This window comes from Asterias amurensis, chromosome 7 (genome assembly GCF_032118995.1).
Source record: "Asterias amurensis chromosome 7, ASM3211899v1".
NCBI classification, from domain to species: Eukaryota; Metazoa; Echinodermata; class Asteroidea; order Forcipulatida; family Asteriidae; genus Asterias; species Asterias amurensis.
Genome location: NC_092654.1, coordinates 16,505,129 through 16,522,206, shown reverse-complemented (window position 1 = coordinate 16,522,206; position 17,078 = coordinate 16,505,129). Strand labels below are relative to the sequence as shown.

General features: G+C 37.7%; 2 protein-coding genes across 23 annotated transcripts in view; both read right to left on the bottom strand.

The window, feature by feature from the left end:
• The window catches only part of LOC139940146 (titin-like), a 235,669-nt gene extending 230,114 nt beyond the window's left edge, over positions 1-5,555 (bottom strand). For all 22 annotated transcript variants that reach the window (XM_071936406.1, XM_071936421.1, XM_071936416.1 and 19 more), the window contains exons 1-2: positions 5,431-5,555; positions 1,289-1,461 (exon numbers count right to left, since the gene is read on the bottom strand). In XM_071936406.1, the coding sequence (XP_071792507.1) occupies positions 1,289-1,433 (145 nt within the window). In that variant the 5' untranslated portion in view covers positions 1,434-1,461; positions 5,431-5,555. The remainder of the gene's footprint in view (positions 1-1,288; positions 1,462-5,430) is intronic.
• A 2,637-nt stretch (positions 5,556-8,192) lies between these two features.
• LOC139940079 (serum paraoxonase/arylesterase 2-like) lies at positions 8,193-17,078 on the bottom strand. The gene is made up of 9 exons (XM_071936315.1): positions 16,753-17,078; positions 15,849-15,919; positions 15,520-15,575; positions 15,003-15,171; positions 13,964-14,093; positions 12,413-12,607; positions 11,691-11,772; positions 11,215-11,343; positions 8,193-9,605 (listed from the first exon to the last, which is right to left on the bottom strand). Exons 1-9 carry the CDS (start codon positions 16,824-16,826, stop codon positions 9,438-9,440), a joined length of 1,074 nt encoding a protein of 357 aa, XP_071792416.1. The 5' UTR covers positions 16,827-17,078; the 3' UTR covers positions 8,193-9,437.

The following is a 17,078-nucleotide window of genomic DNA, read 5'->3' as shown; positions in this document are numbered from 1 at the left end:
TATTTGTTGGATTTAAAAGACTTTCAATAATCTTTTAAGCGAAGTGTCTGCGACATATTTTAGAGTTTTTGTAAGCCAAATTGGCACAAGCTTGGTTCTAGAAATAAATTGACGCCTACTTGTCTGAATGTGTTAACACTCCTATACAAAATAATCCTTCCCTAACATAATGTATTTTCAAGGTTTTGTCAACTGTGCAGTCATTTGTTTTGCTTATTGATTTGCAATAAATACACAAATTAATAATGATCTGGATAAACGAAACCGACAACAATAAAGGAAGGGACAAATCATTAATTGGTGGAAATTTAAAACCTATTCATCCTGAACCAGCCTCAACCACCCTGAATCAATCTGAATCATCATGAACCAATCTGAATCATACTGAATCACCCTGTCTAGATGACGAACTGTTGTGTTGACATTGATTTGATTGAAGTTCAAGATTCAATCATGACGTAAATTTTAAACGATGTTAACAAAGCAAATACCTTTTAATTTTATGAGGAAATAAACAGAGAAAGTTTCTTACTCTCAGAAACCAAAATCTCAAAAGTAAAACCTTCTATCCAGTACTCTATTGACATGGCCCTATTTACTCAGGATTGTTATTAAAAGAACATGTTGCCTTGGATCGGTCAAGTTGATCTTTGAAAAGTGTTTGTAACCGTTTGTTATAAAATGAATATGGGTAGAAAGATGTTTTAAAAGTAGAATACAATGATCTACGCAAACATGCCTCGAAATTGCATGGTTTTCCTTTTACCTCGTCGACTAACATGGTGGACCATTTATGAGAGTCAACCGTGTTAGTTCGCACAGTAAAAGGAAAACCACGCAATTTCGAGGCATGTTTGTGTAGATCATTGTATTTTACTTTCACAACATCTTTCCAACCACATGCATTTTATTTAAAAAACGGTTACAAACGCTTTTCATAGACCAACTCGTCCGATCCAAGGCAACGTGTTCCTTTAACTTTATCATTTTATTTCTATAAATTATACACAGAAACGCAAACAGAAATCCCTAAAAGAGAAAAGGAAACACCAAAAACATAACATAGAAGCGAAGAAGTGTTTTTTTATGCGTAACCTGTTTTGAGAGTAAACAATTTAACTAAATATATTTACTTGATGATTGTGAAATGTTATTTTTATATTTATAATATAAGAATAAAAACCACAAACAAAAAAGTAAGGGCTCAAATCAAAATCTGTAGTATGATACAAATAAAGAACATTCAAAACAAACCAATACTTTTTTTTATTTAATTTTTTTTACTTACGTTTGCGTACAGTGAAGCCATTGCCATTACGGGCACCATTTGTATTTGCATCATGCACATAGCTGTACTCCAAGATGCCAGATGTTGAGCTGATATTGGAGGTGTAGCGGTCCCCCCTGCTTCTCCGATGGTGACTTGCCGCCATCTTGGACTACATCAGTGCTATACATCGACTGTATTCAAAATAAATTAATTAATTAAGTTTTCAATTCAATTCCAATTCATTTAAACATTCTGTTAGTCATGTTAAAATTACATGTAATTCTTTTTCCTGATGTGAAAATTTAATATAAAAATATATCAAAATACCAATCAAAAGTTTATAATTTTATAACTTAAGATCACAACAGGGAAATCAGATGACTGGCAGAAATGTCACGTGTGTTATTATTCTTTTATTTTTGCTTCGGGCGGTGGATAAAGATTTAAATTGTTTAATATCGTTGCTCCTTGCTGTAAGAGCAGATGTCTGAATACTAACTACACAAAGATAACTTTTAATGGTAGTTTTAAAAAAGATGTTTACTTGATTTCAAATAATAGGTAATTTATCTCATACTTGTAAGAAAACCAACCTCAATAAACCAAATAGGTAATAATCAAGAATTACTCATAACTTTTTCATGAAATGATTAACATTTCTGAAATTCTCAGTGTGTGGCTACTTAAAATGTCCACCAAAATGTATACAGTCCACCACACAATCTGAGCAGTGTACTAATTGTTTTCAGTGGTACAGGCCTACCTACATGTAGTAGTACAAGTACAACATAACTTTGGAATTGGATGTTCTGGGTGGTTTGAGATCTTTGTGTAATTCACCACTAATGATTTCCCGAGTACAAATGACTACCTGATTGATCCCGCTTGGATTATTGAGTTTATAAAACTAGTGTAAGCTTATCAACATCAACTGAATAAACCACGCTGCCACACCCCACTATGACAGATAAACCTGTACACAAGCACGCAACCTAGATAACACAGCCAACACAAACTACATCAGGTGTGCATAACCACTATATTCCACCTCACAACAATAGCACGCATTCGCAGTCAATGGTTTTTGTTATACCTGACCATTGAACCGAATGCAAATTTATACTTAGGTTTACACAATGGGACGCTTTGAGTAACTGAGACTGCTTCAACATGGGTCTGCGGGTCCCACTTGCGGTAGTCCATTCGGCTGTTCGAGATTGCTTTAAAAACCTCTTTGCCAAGCAAAAATTAGCAAAGATCAAAGCACAGACCACAGTTTTACATGACATTCCGCCCAATAACTTGAGTTTACAATTATCACAACTAAACTTAGTTTTTGGGGGGGGGGATTGAGCTAACCATGGAGGTTGTTGCTACCAGTAGTAGGGTGACCATGGAGCTATAAAAAATACCAAGTTCAAAGGAAAGTTGCATTTGGATTGGCAATTGCTTACAATGTGGGTGCAGGGTGTTACAACATTCCCTAACACTCAGTGCCTGCCAGATCGCGTGGGTTTTTCCCCAATGGGGTTTTTCCTCCCACATCTTGAACTGAAATTTGGGCTGTTGGATGTATATTAAAATAAACACAAAATAAATGAACAAGTGAGATTTATATATTATGTGCTGAAATGTTTTACTACCAAAAGTTGAACCATGCATGTCCTGATGACTTCACCAAATTATTGTAGCACAACACAATGACTTAAGTACCAATCAGCCAACACCCACGTTTAATTTTAAAAGCGATTTATTAGGGCCTAAATGGCTTACAGACAAAAATACTTAGCGTCATACTTAGCGTCATTAATACCCCATCATCCAAAGCCGAAAATCAAAATAATTATTTATTGTCCAATGGAAATTATGCACTTGAATCAAAACAACTTTGGCACAAGCAAGTACTTTTCCCCCTTGATTTCAAACCATTTAACTCATTAACTTTATGGACCTGAATTTTTTTCGACACATGACCTACAGTCTCACAAAATCCGGAACAACAAGGAAATGACTTTATAGGCCTAACTTTATGTGGCTCCATGTACCTTGAATAATCCACTCTAAATGGTAACTGAAAACTAAAGTCTTTGGACTCAGAAAGCCTGAAGCATGCTAGGCTATTTGGCTCCCTGCAGTCCAGAGCTTGAAATGCTCACAGGCCGGGCCGCACTAAAAACCGACAACTCACGACCCCTCACGACAACTCACAACAACAAATTTTAAATATTAAGGGAATCAATGTGTGGTGAAGAGGTTTTCAACTAGTGGTTTAAATCCGAGGCCTGGACTTGATAATTTTACCGAGACAAAGTTGAGGTAAATTGTCAAGAACCAGGCCTCGGCGGGTTTAAACCACTAGTTGAAAACCGATTCAACACACTCTGATTCCCATTCATAAATACCTTTTCGAACAAACCATCAACACTTTTTGGTCAAAAGGTAAAATAAATGCAAAAATTATAATAGTTCAATGAATTCTTTCAACACAACACCTCTCCAGCTATGAAATGGTAAGGCCCTCTGGTAAACAACTCCTTATAAGGAGATGCTGTGCGTGTCGCGCGTATCGCGTGATGTTGTGCAACTGTTTCAGCCATTGCTCTCAACCAATAGGAATGAAGAAAATGTCTTATACGCACAGGTGCAAGCTAGCGTGTCACGCCCATGTTTCAACACTTTTTACTGGTGTTATCAACCCCTCGTGATGCCCTCTCGACCAATCAGAATGGATAAACTGTCTTAGGTATTTATGAATGTACTTTAACAGAATATTTGAACATAAGTCAACCATTTAATATATGCACAAGAGTCATATGCACCCAAATCACTTCCAAATTGTAAAAAAAGTCAAAAGACAACATGGCAAATATTTCCGTTCGTTACTAAATTCGGGGTAATCAAAACACTTGCTCGTTACCAAGAACGTTTTTATGCTAACAATTATTTTGAGTAATTACCAATGTGTCCAGTGCCTTCATAATAAACTATGTTCATCATCTCACTAATTACTAAAATAAATAGCTGTGTGAAGCCTGGCTCATACTTCCTGCGAATGCAAATTATACAATATGAATTTTGAGGTCACAAATTCGCACAAATAATTCCCAACAGTTGAGCTGTGTTCAACTCCTGTGGAACATTCACTGCAAAAACGTCTGTGATTCTAAAAATTGCTTCGCATTCACAATCTCAGGAAGGGAAACATTTCCATTGTCCTACCACCACTTCTTTATTCTTTAATTAATATTTAATCAAATAAGATATTCGTTTTAGTAAATTCTGTATTTTTATATATCTAGGGGAGTAATTGCCACCTCTTTTTCGGTAATTTTTTTTTTTTTTGAATGAGTGAAACTGAAAAAGAGGTGGCAATATATATAATCTTTCCCAGTTATTTATGTTCTTAATAGTTTGCCTTTTTAAGTGCTACCAACCTTCCATGTTCATCAAAACATAGTCATAGTAGTGCGTATGTCGTAGTGTCATTGCAAGTGACTAAATAGTAATTAAATTAAAAAAGTTGGTACTACTTTTAAAACAGCATGGAACAATTTTAAGACTATTTTAAAAAATATGACTACACCTGCAATCCCGTTCACCATCCCAATAAGAGTACAACCTCTTCTACTTTATGTTTCTCTCTTTGAGAGCACTGAATCTGGATAGAGCTAGCTGTGCAGTGTTTGATTGGAGCCGTCAACAGTCTAGTATCAAAGCTTTGACTCTTGAGGGAAATTTGTTCTGTTTCCAAATTCCTGCCACCAAATATTTTCACTCACTTTTTTTTTACCAAAAGGAATATCTCATTAAGATTCCTTTTAATTAAAATAATACAAGTAAACTAAATACCACTTTGATTTGAACAAACTAAATAATAACGAATGAAAAGGTGGTGGCATGACTGTGTGACACGGACATGTTTTGAGCATACAGTCACATCAAAACACAAAAACCATGCTGTGCAGTGTGAAATGACTGATAACTAGGGAGGCGAGTGCGTTACAACCACTACCGTTCACACATGCACACGGAGATTCATGCACACACACACAGTGGTAGATGTGTTTTGATGTGAAAACATAAGTAGGCAACTTTTAAGAGCATTTTAATCAGCAAAATGTTTTACAACCACAACATGTCACCCATAAACTATAACATACCTGTTGATAAAAATCCACTGGGCAGCTTTTGCACTGAAATAGAAAGTCTACATCATCGTCTGTTGGCAGATTTAGAGCTGGTAAAATTAGAAATTCCGTTTCGTTCGTCTGCTCTACTAACGTCCATTGATGCTGGACTTTGCCCGCATTGGCTGTTGTGGGAAGAACTGGACCCCCTGGAATTTGAACAGTATTTCTTATTCGCATGAAGAAGGTTACAATTTTCACAAATTAATTTTGCAAGTAACATCAAATACAACCACATGTGTTCAAATAATACTCTGTGATTAGGTTTACTTTGATTAAAATTCACTCTATGTAAATACTAAACAGATTTAACAGAGGGAGAGTGACCATTTCTACCAACAGCTATAAAGCCAAACTCTCAACAGGTGTTTCAACATCACCCTCGAGAGGTCGCCCTTTCATTTATGTGTTGTTGAACTTTCAAACAATCAAAATTTGGTTGCCAAACTATCCAGATGATTCGATTAGCACTGACCACACTAATTAGGTGTAGGTAACCATGAACAAACTTAACAAAATTTCAGGAAAATGTCCACTGCTGTAGTTTGTAGCCTCATTTGGTCACATTTCGAGCGCTAGATGTCACAAAGAAATCGGGGACAAGAATAATTTATAGAGGTTTGCGGTAACACCATGTAATGACTATCTCTAATGAGTTCACCTTTCTATATCGTATTTCCACCATGCAAAGCTTCATGATTGAGTGTAAATATACCATTAGTTGAGGATGGTAAAGTATTACGGGTAGACTGATACACGAGGGACCCAAGTTGGTGATAATAGATGTATTTGACTTTAAGAGTCTTATGTTTAGTAAAGTAGGGACTTGTATGTGAACGAAAATCAGCAAAATTAATGGTACGTAAAGCCAGTTTCTGTAGGAGGAGAATTCTGTTCAGTTTGTTGATAGGTGTAGGGTAAGGTAAAAACTAACAACGAACAAATAAACTAAACAAAATTTAAAGAAATGTCCACTGCTGTAGTTTGTCGCTTCCTTTGGTCACATTTCGAGCGTTATATTTCTCAATGTCATCGGGGATAACAAAATAATTTTATTGTTTTAGTGTCTCCATAGACTTGTGGACAAGTCGTTTATGGTCCCACGCGGTGAGACAGTCGAGTTGCAGCGGTGCATGCTCTCCGCGCAAACTGCTGGTTGCGCGACCACTACTGCGCGCTGCCCGATGGGGAGTAGAAGTCGGCAACCAGCAATTCCAACTCGACAGTCTCACCGCGTGGGACCACTAACGACTTGTCCACAAGTCTAGTGTCTCCATCGAACTTTACCCGAGTCCAGAAAATGAAAATCCACCGGCATACAACTAGGTGAAAGTTGAACCAAAGATATTTGGGAAATGTACAAGTTCCCAACAAACATCAGTAAAACAAACATACTTCGGGTGCTGATTTATTTTATAGTCAAGATTAATTTGAGCATTATTCACATAATTCAGAACACAGTGTGAGGGGGAGCCACGTGAACGAGTCTTGAAATCTACAATTCTTTTATTTATTTTTTTGGCGGCCCAGGGTGGAATCCCTCTCCAATCCAATAAGAAGTACCACCAAGCTGATTGAGAAACAGTGAAGAGTGTCGCCAATATCCGATTGCATTTCAGTAGTTATCCATTTTAGGTGTTTCGAGCCAATCGACGCTTGTCCCTGTGTCTATAGTGGGGGAAAATCCCAAATTGTGACATGGAGGTTGTTGACTTCTATTCAAATAAAAATGTAACTGAGGTTAGGAAAAATTAACGTTAATGTTCAAATAATATGGCCAAAATATGACAGTCCAATTATTACCATAGATTGAAGTTGACGGGTTTCAGGGGAGGGAGAAGTACAGCCAAAGAAATTAATTGGTGTTGGGTGTTGAGCTACCGTAGCTATTTGGGGGATTCCGAAGAGCCATAATGACTCTTGTGATGGAAGCAATCGGTGCAGTGTTTAAAGACAGTGGACACTTTCGGTAAACAATTTTATCTAAGGCCCACACTTCGTGCTTCACAACTTATATATCAAATAAAAAACCTGTGAAAATTTAGGCTCAATCGATCATCGGAGTCTGGAGAAAATAACGGGAAAATTGTTTTCGCACGTTTCGCCGTGTCATGTTTCAAATAAATCCGTAATTCTCGATATCGCGAATTGATATTGTTTTAAAAGTTTTCTCAAGAAGTAAAACATTTCATTGAATAATGTTTTAAGACAAGTCTTTCACCATTTTTCTGTTCCGAAAGTGTCCAATGGCTTTAAATGGACACTAATGGCAATTAATCAAAATAATTATTAGCATAAAACCTTACTTGGTAACGAGTAATGGGGAGAAGTTGATAGAATAAAAATTTTTGAGAAAAGGCTCCCTCTGAAGTAACGTAGTTTTCGAGAAAGAAGTAATTTTCCACGAATTTGATTTCGAGACCTCAAGTTTATAGAATTTGAGGTCTCGAAGTCAAGTATCTGAAAGCACACAGTGACAAAGGGTGCTTTTCTTTCACTATTGTCTCGCAACTTCGACGACCAATTGAGCTCAAATTTCCACAGGTTTGGTACTGTATGATACACCAAGTGAGAAGACTGGTCTTTGAAAATTACCAATATAGTGTCCAGTGTCTTTAATAATGCGTGTTTCATGCTCCTTCGCTGCGCTCATACGTACGTATAAAAAACAGTTTCAATCTATTGTATGAAACAACAAAAACACACTTGGTAAACATAATAATTTTTTTCCAGAATTTATTAAATCATAAATGGGAGCGGGCCCATTGTTAAGCTACATTTCGGGATTGTGAATTCAACTGAGGTTGTAGGTCTCCATGGCCCAATTTCATAGAGCTGCTAAGCACACAAATTTGCTTAGCATGAAACAGGATTACCAACCAAATTGCAACGTGACTTTCAGGATGAGCAAACAACAGCTGAATACCAGTAAAAACATAATGCAACAAATGGAAGTTTGGTTGGTAATCCTGTTTTTATCAAGGAAGAAATTTCATGCTAAGCAATTTTTTTGGTGCGTAGCAGCTCTATTGAAATTTGGCCCAGACCTGACTCGGATGGTATACACGGGTATTGATATCCATTTCAACTAATATACATCTATTCTACACTGGGTGCACAAGTCACAACCAAAGTGTATTGTAGGAAACAAAAGTGAAGTATGAGTGGCTACTATAGACTCATGCACAAAGAACGACGACAACAATTTCTATCACAACATAATTTTGCTGGTTGTTTTCTGGTCTCACTTTTTATACGATCCCTTATCAGGCCACGTCTATAGCTATCATGTCTCGTACACACCTTGGGTTTGGGTAATAAAATCTGATAACTTTGGACTGGTCTCGTCCACCTTCTCGCGTACCTTTTTTTTTTTTTTTTTTTTTCGGTTTTAAATCTAAATAGTTCAGGTTTCCCCTTCTTTTCAAATTAAATTGAAAACAATTGTTACGAAAAATAAACTGTCATGAGCTTGAAGGCCAGAAAAAGGCACCGGCAGCTTCAAATTACTGTGAAATGGAATTTTGAAATTAAGATTGGAAAAAAAAAAACCCAAAAACCCTACTTTTTCTTATACCCTTCTCTCTTTTAGTATAGGTTTTCTCGGTCAATTTCGGCAAATGAGCAGTCAGTTTTATTTCCATGTGTTCGAATGAAAGCTGTTTTGCCTCTCCAGTTGTTAATGCGTTTCAAATTCAGAATTCGGCCATTCAAATTCGTTTTGAATCGAGTCAAATTCCTATAGCACGCTGTTCAATTTAGCGCATGCAGGGTGTTTCAAAAAATCCAATTGGGATACAATTTTTCTAAACGTATACTTCTTTTTTTTAACACCCTGTATTTATCTACAGAGTCTACAGAGACGTTTGTCGAAAAAATAAAGCTGTCAGTTGAAGGTCAAATGAAGACACCTTCAGATTCATCTCGAGAACTGAAGGATAAAGTTTTGAAATAAAGACTACAAATGCTTTGCGAGCAATTCAATAAGCTTGAAGTTCACAGTACAGCATTTGACTAGTAACAGTCCCAACGAGCATTTTCTCTCCGTACACGCTGGCTACACTTGAGCCTCTCAGCACCCCACCGTCATCCGCTAAAACCTCCCTGACGGATGGGTTCAGATACTGGTCGAGATGCACCCGTAAAACCTGCAAGGAGATAAGATTGGATCAGTCATTTTTAAATGTCGCGGGGATGACTTTATTTTTTACGATTTTGCTCCCTCCACTTTTTGACTGTTCAAAAATACTGGGCATAGTTTTATATACGCACATTCAATGTTGGACGGACACTATAAATACACCCACACATTAATATTCAACTTAGATAATCTGGAATGTAGACTGCCTGCATTTTGGGCAAAGGCAATAATTGCAAAAAAATATACGACATTTATATTAGCCTTTTATAGAGGGAACGAACCCCCCTTTTTCTATTTTGTTTTAACAGTAATTTTTTTTTTTTAAATACTTGTCCCTAATATAGACGCTTGACATCGAATCCCAACCGAGATGCCTGCGATTTTTTTCTGCAGAACTCGAGAAAGTACTACGAGTATACAGTGCTATCACACATCGTTGTATATGGGTAAAACCAAAATTAATATTCTTTATCCCCAATGCAAATTAAACATTTATTATTAGACACTGCTCTAGAATTGCAAGGGTCGTGGGTTCGAATCCCAACCGAGTAATATGCCTTTGATTTTTTTCTGCAGAACTCGAGAAAAGTACTACGAGTATACACTGCTATCACACATCGTTGTATATGGGTAAAACCAAATGAATATTCTTTATCCCCGATGCAAATTAAACGTTTATTAAAGGCAGTGGACACTATTCGTAATTACTCAAAATAATTACTTTCATAAAACCTTACTTGATTAGGAGTAATGGGGAGAGGTTGATAGTATACAAATATTGACTGCTTCGAGTGCTATGGTTAAAACTATGACTCCCGAGGTGATCCCCGGAGCGTTCTATTTTCCCGAGGCGAAGCCGAGGGAAAATAGAACGCTCCGGGGATCACCGAGGGAGTCATAGTTTTTAACCATTGCACGAGTAAAAGCAGTCAATATTTGTTTTATAACACCCCAAACATTTCTAAATACTGTACTATTATTATTAAGTTACAGACCTGAATGCTACAATCCACGGACGACGCGAATACAGATTGCAAACACTTTTGCTGAATGTGTTGAATGTCGTGTCGTGCAATCCGAAATGGTTACAGACTATTAATTTATCATCCTCGTACACGCAACGGACGTCTGGGTACTGCACGCCGTGTGCTAGTCTGTCGGACTAGCGCACGGCGCCATGTGCTAGTCTTCGGACTAGCGCATGGCAAACCGACGGCCGTCGTGTAGCAAAACTAAGACATGTCATGTGACGCGCTCTAAACCAATGAGCAGGCATAATCTTTGCAAGGGGTGTTATAATATAAAACATTGTGAGAAGCGGCTCCCTCTGAAATAACTTAGTTTTCGCTCAGAATTAGAATTTGAGGTCTCGAAATCAAGCATCTGAAAACACACAACTTCGTGTGACAATGGTTTTTTTTCTTCTTTCATTATTATCTCGCAACTTCGACGACCAATTGAGCTCAAATGTTCACAGGTTTGTTATTTTATGCATATGTTGAGATACAGCTACTGTGAAGGCTAGTCTTTGACAATTACCAATTAATATTCTTTATCCCCGATGCAAATTTAACATCTATTAATTACCAATAGTGTATAGTGTCTTTAAGACTTACTTGAGTAGTTCCTGTTGACCTGTTGGGATCTCCTAACGTGAGGGTATACGGCAGGTAGTGGCACCCCACCCACAAGTTTCCCTTATCGTCCACGTTGATGTTGTCAACAGATGTGTACATAGCAATTTTCTGTAAACGAAAAAGAAATTATGGAAAGTTCAACGTTTTAAAAATGTCACCCCCATCAGTGGCGTAACCATATAAGCGCAAGTGTGGGCGAGTAATGTATGTGCCCGTTCCCCTGGTACCCTATTTGAAATGTGGACTTTTGAGATTGAAAATTAACAGAGAGTAAAATATTACATAAATAATTTCAATTTAAACTTATGGCCCCTATTGCCAACAACTTATTTGTTTTACACTAACGTCAGACTGTCTTATAAAAAAAATATATGGCATAAAAGCGCCGAAAGGGGGCTGAAGAGAAATTCAAACGGATGTGTAAGAGTCACCAGAAACTAAATTGATAAACTTACCTTCAGTGGTTGAAGAAAATTATCCTCCATTCGCTTTAGAATATGTATCTGTGTATCCATTAACCCGGAAACGTAAACGTACCTGCAAAGAGTAAATTGTCTCAACACAAAGGTCTAATTATATAATATTTTTTTTAAGTAAGTGGAAATTAAATTAGTAAATTGAATCGTACACAGCATATACCGTTTGCATTGTTGCAATTTTGCATACATAAACTACACTAAATACCAAGGACATAATTGACAAGATTCCGGATCACACTGGAATAGACGCATTTCTTAGTCATCAGGCTGACACGGAAGGTGGTTTGAAATCAACAAGTAAGAACTCGGATTTGTTTTTGACCAATGTCTGTGTCGTTTTTGACAGAGATTCCGGGTCACAAATGGGTCAGGCACGGATTTACTTCTCCGGATTCCTGTGTGACATTGTTTTAGTCTAATATACATATAGATAGTGTTGCATACCAATATACCATAGTACGTGAACAATACCATCGACCACCGGTAGTGAATGTTGATGTTTTATTTACAAAAACTGTAGCCCTTTTCGAAAATCAGCCTTCGGATTGTTCTCAAGCGTACAGGCTCCGTCTGTCTCTTATTATTAGAAGCACCATGCTGAAAACACGCCTTAAAGCCTAAGCCGCAGCAGTCTAAACCACAGCCCAAGCCAAAGACGTGTTTTCGAAAAGGACCATTCATGTTTCGTGATCACATACTTTCCATTCAGGGAGCGGTGGATTCCGTTGGACATTACGAAACCAGTTGCCACTACCGCTGCCTCGTTACCATCGTAATAAGCCACCGTCCCAGTGGGCAAATTCAGGTAGACCTCAAGCGCTGCCAGTCGACCGAAACGGAAGTCATTGGTGACGTAAAATGTGTCGGCACTCATGGCTACGATATTATTAGGGCTGTGGAGATTCAATACAAATTAATATCAGCTTTATTGGGAGTCGGCTCGCACCACTTAAGACCTTTGCATATTTTCAAGGCACAAATTTGCTTAGGCACAAAGTCTTGCTTGAGATTTTTCTGCTTGAGCAGAAACGATCAGGATACCAGTGACAAATTCAACAGTTAGCGCTTGCTTGGGTATTTGTAATCACAAAATAGTGCGCCACCAAATTGTTAACCGAAAGGGTCATTTTTCTAAAAAGGCAGTCGACTTACGGTACTATAGGTTTTCTCGGTCAAATTCGGCAAGTGAGCAGTCAATTTCATTTTCATGCGCTCGAATTCAATCTGTTTTGCATCTCCAGTTGTTACTGCGTTTCAAATTCAGAGTTCGGCCATTCAATTTCGTTTTGAGTCGAGTCAAATTCCTTTAGCACTCTGTTCAATTTAGCGTAGCGTCATGCTTTTTCGTGACACACACGCCTCAAGAAGCGTCTGCGAATTTGAATGCTGCTTTGACAAATTGTTAAATTGAATGATTATTTTGTTAAATCGAATGACGCAACATTAAATTTGACTAATCATAAAACGAAATCGAATGACGCTTTTCAGTAGCATTCGATTTCGTGCGAAATAGAATAGACTGGTGGTTAAATTGGCTGTTCATTTGCCGAAATTGGCCGAGAAAACCTATATTTGATATTCTTATACAATTAAAGTTCCCCACTACAAGAAGAAGAACTTTGAAATGCACATTATCATTTAATGTTTACTTATTACTCACAGAAAACCCCGACTTAATATTAAGCTTATCTTTTAAAGGCAGTGGACACTATTGGTAATTACTCAAAACAATTATTAGCACATAACCTAAAATGGTAACGAGTAATGGGGAGAGGTAGATGGTATAAAACTTGTGAGAAACGGCTTCCTCCGAAGTGCCATAGTTTTCGAGAAAGAAGTAATTTTCCACGAATTTGATTTCGAGACCTCAGATTTAGAACTTGAGGTCTTGAAATCAACCATCTAAACGCACACAACTTCGTGTGAAAAGGGTGTTTTTTGTTCCATTAATATCTCGCAAGTTCGATGACCGATTGAGCTCAAATTTTCAGTTTTGTTATGTTATGCATATGTGGAGATACACCAACTATGAAGGCTAGTCTTTGACAATTACCAATAGTGTCCACTGTCTCTAAAAAGTAATCTAGCCGATTAAATTGTCGAGGAATATCGACTGTTCCACTTAATAAAAAAAAGTATTGGGTAACCCGTGGTGGCGGCCTTTAAACCGCCATAAACTGCCACAACTATCTTTAATTTTTTGAAATAATATTCCATGAAATATTTAACCGTAAATGAGGGAAACTTGCCTGTATATGTTCTCGCTGATGATTGTCTTAGTGTGATGCAGCGAGTTTGATTTTTGCACGAAGTGAAAAACTTCGATAGATGACGTCATTGGAGGTAGAGCCCGGTTCACCAAAAAGACAGTGACTTTATCTGAGGGGTATTGTAAACATCATTGGCATGGTTTGTAGCACATTCATTCCTCTAAAGATTCCAATATGGACACTTTTAAACATTCATCAAACACGATGTCATGTTTTCGAGTAAAAACTTTAAATAACGGTTTTGCCAATGTCTTCTCGGGGGCTTGTTGTTGAAATGTCTGATCAAGTCCAAGCGCTGTTTTTATATCGAGCTGGCAATATATTAAACCGAGTAATACCAACACCGTGCCTATTAATCAATATATATATTAGGAAATTATTATAAAGCGCCAAAATCAATGTGTAAGGCGCCGAAGCACTGTTGAATGGTTCGCCTGCATGCTGGAACAAGCGAGCGTATTATAGCAGTGTTGAGGTGAGTGAGCTGGCATTCCTGATAATGTGCAGGAAGCTTTCTCCACCTTGTACCCATGGAGGTAGAAATTCCTACGTACACAGTTGTTACATAGACTGCAGCTCTCGATGCAAAAGTTATTGGCTAAAAAAGCGGTAGACGGTCGAAGATTTTTTGCTGAGATCTTAATTTGAACATGATAGGGGCTTGTTTATGCTACGCCGTAAACATCTGCAGCCGATTTCACGAAACGCTAGGATTAATCCTAACTCGAGTTAGGACGAGATGGGACGAGTAAACCGTCCAAACTTAGGATGGGTTCAACGCATCCTACGTATTTGGATACGGAACTGAACTCGTCCTAAGATTAATCCTTAGTTAGGAAGAGTTTGGTGAAATCGAAGGCAGATCTTTGAAGATGATTCCTTGAGAGATAGGCAACCAATGTTGATAAGATGGGGACTGAGGGAATAATTACTTAGAATGAGTCTTACAGCAGTCTTTAAAAAAATCATTAGCGCAGTAACGTCTGGAATCAAGACTTTCAGACGGTAGTCTCCTTACCAGTCGCAGGATCCTCCCATACACTGATTCCTACTGGGTTCAGTAACGTCTTGTTAAGAGACTCGCTAATGATGTCCACCTCCTTTACATTCATGTCTGGTTGCTTGAAGTCAAAGGTGAAAATGCGACCTTGGATTGACCAAATCTCTTCCTCATTCATTGAGATGCCCTTTTGAATTGGTTGAAAAAAAATACAATGATTAATTCTTGAAGTTCATGACACACACGTTTGGTAAAGTCCCACAAAGACTGGAATCTTGGTGTTTTAGACCTCATTTTGCAGTTTTTACAATTTGTGGCCATATAATATTATTTAAAAAAACATTGGAAGTCGTTTCAATGTCGGTTCTGACTTGCACCCATTTGGCAGTTGAACTGGAAATATTGACTATCACAATTGGCACAATCACTATAGTTGCGTTAATGATAATCACGTAGGGTGGAATGGGTGAATATATATTTTTATTTTACCATTTAAAATGTTATGATATTTTACGCTACGATTGATCATACTTACTGAAGTTATTATCGCCAATCCATTGGACAGAGTTGTGATGTCTTCAGAGCCAACGTCTATTAAAATTGAAACAAAGAAGAAGACGATTTTAGTCAAGTATAGGAGGAACAGTATAATATAGTTCAACAAATTTATTTGACAAAAATAATAATTCGTTCGAATTCGAATTCGAAAAAAGACCGAGGTGTTGGGTTGAACAAAGTTGCCAAGGCAGACAGCTTTCCTTTGTCGAACTAAGTCTGGTCTAAAACGACAAGAGGGAAGAATATTTTTTACAGCGTTTTTAAACATTCTTCTTTGCTTTACTACGGACGTTTTGTTGTGCTCACCTATGCCAGGAACGATGCGACACGGACCCGGGTAATGATTAAACATATGCCTGTGGAATCCCATCACAATACTAAGACAGAAGAAAAAACACAAGACAAATATTAAACAGGTCCTTTACTTGATTACTTCTTTATTGATGCTTTTTGTTTTGCGGGGGGGGGGGTGCAAGAGGGTCGTAAAGGGTTGGTTAGATTTAAAATATAACTGTTTACAAATTTGCAGGGGGAACAGTATACTTGCACTAAGGTTGCTCTTTTTGTATATGGCAAAGTCGAGTTAGACTTCAAAGAGCATTCAGAAAATGCATTGACCAATTTTTCGAGAATTATACAGACGTGAAGCAGAGCTCAATTTCATGAAACCTAAAAATTGGTAAGCACAGACAAATCTTGCTTAACAGAAACTGGTTCCCAGCAAAATTTTCATAGGGTTTACATTGTTGCAACCGGTGCCTCACTCATTGTTTTGCTTAGCAAAGAAGTTTGCCAGGCAGTATTTACTACTTAGCAGCTTAGGGCCTGAGGGCTGTAAAATGAGCCATTAATGGCGGGAAAATCAATACGAATTGCCTTGTGTCGGCCCAACGCCTGATTGAGTACAATAGGTCAACAAAACAAGTTGACGGTTCGGTCTGTAACTTGTACTTCGCATGCAGACCTACTCATACATACATACATTTTTTTTCAAATTTTAGATATAGCATAGGCCTAACACAACAGAGGGAAAGTAGCAACGTGATGCAGTTTGACACAATGATTGATGTTGACACCGTAATTGTATGTTTAAGCTAGGCCTATGTCACGAATGTCTCTTGTCGACTTCTCACATGCAATCATAAACAAATTATACTGATTATGACATCTAGTTCAAATTTAGAGTTCGGTAAAAATACGGTAGACTTACACAACTTTTAGGATTCGATGAAACAAAAGTGCAACAAATGCGAAGAGGACAGCTTTGAATATCAAACTCGCCATGGCATCAGCTATCTCAGTAGACCCAACTCACTCAACACAAACAGTTGTACAAGTTATAATGTGTCAACATTCACAACAAACGAAGTGCAATGCTTAATAAGTACATGTCAAAGTGACTGCATTCAACTAGCTGCGATATAACGTAACCCTCCTGCTACGCCGTCGGCAGGAGGGTTACGTTATCGCAACTAGCATTCAACCAGAAAATTCATATTTTGCATTCTGCAGGAAATTCTAAAGCCTGAAAGCTGC

Coding starts and splice junctions, on each gene's coding strand:
- LOC139940079 (XM_071936315.1), bottom strand. CDS start 16,826: ATGGCGAGTTTGATATTCAAAGCTGTCCTCTTCGCATTTGTTGCACTT. Junction 15,172..15,519: donor GATTGGCGATAATAACTTCA/GTAAGTATGATC, acceptor CCAATTCAAAAG/GGCATCTCAATGAATGAGGA. Junction 9,606..11,214: donor GGTCAACAGGAACTACTCAA/GTAAGTCTTAAA, acceptor ATCTCCTTGCAG/GTTTTACGGGTGCATCTCGA.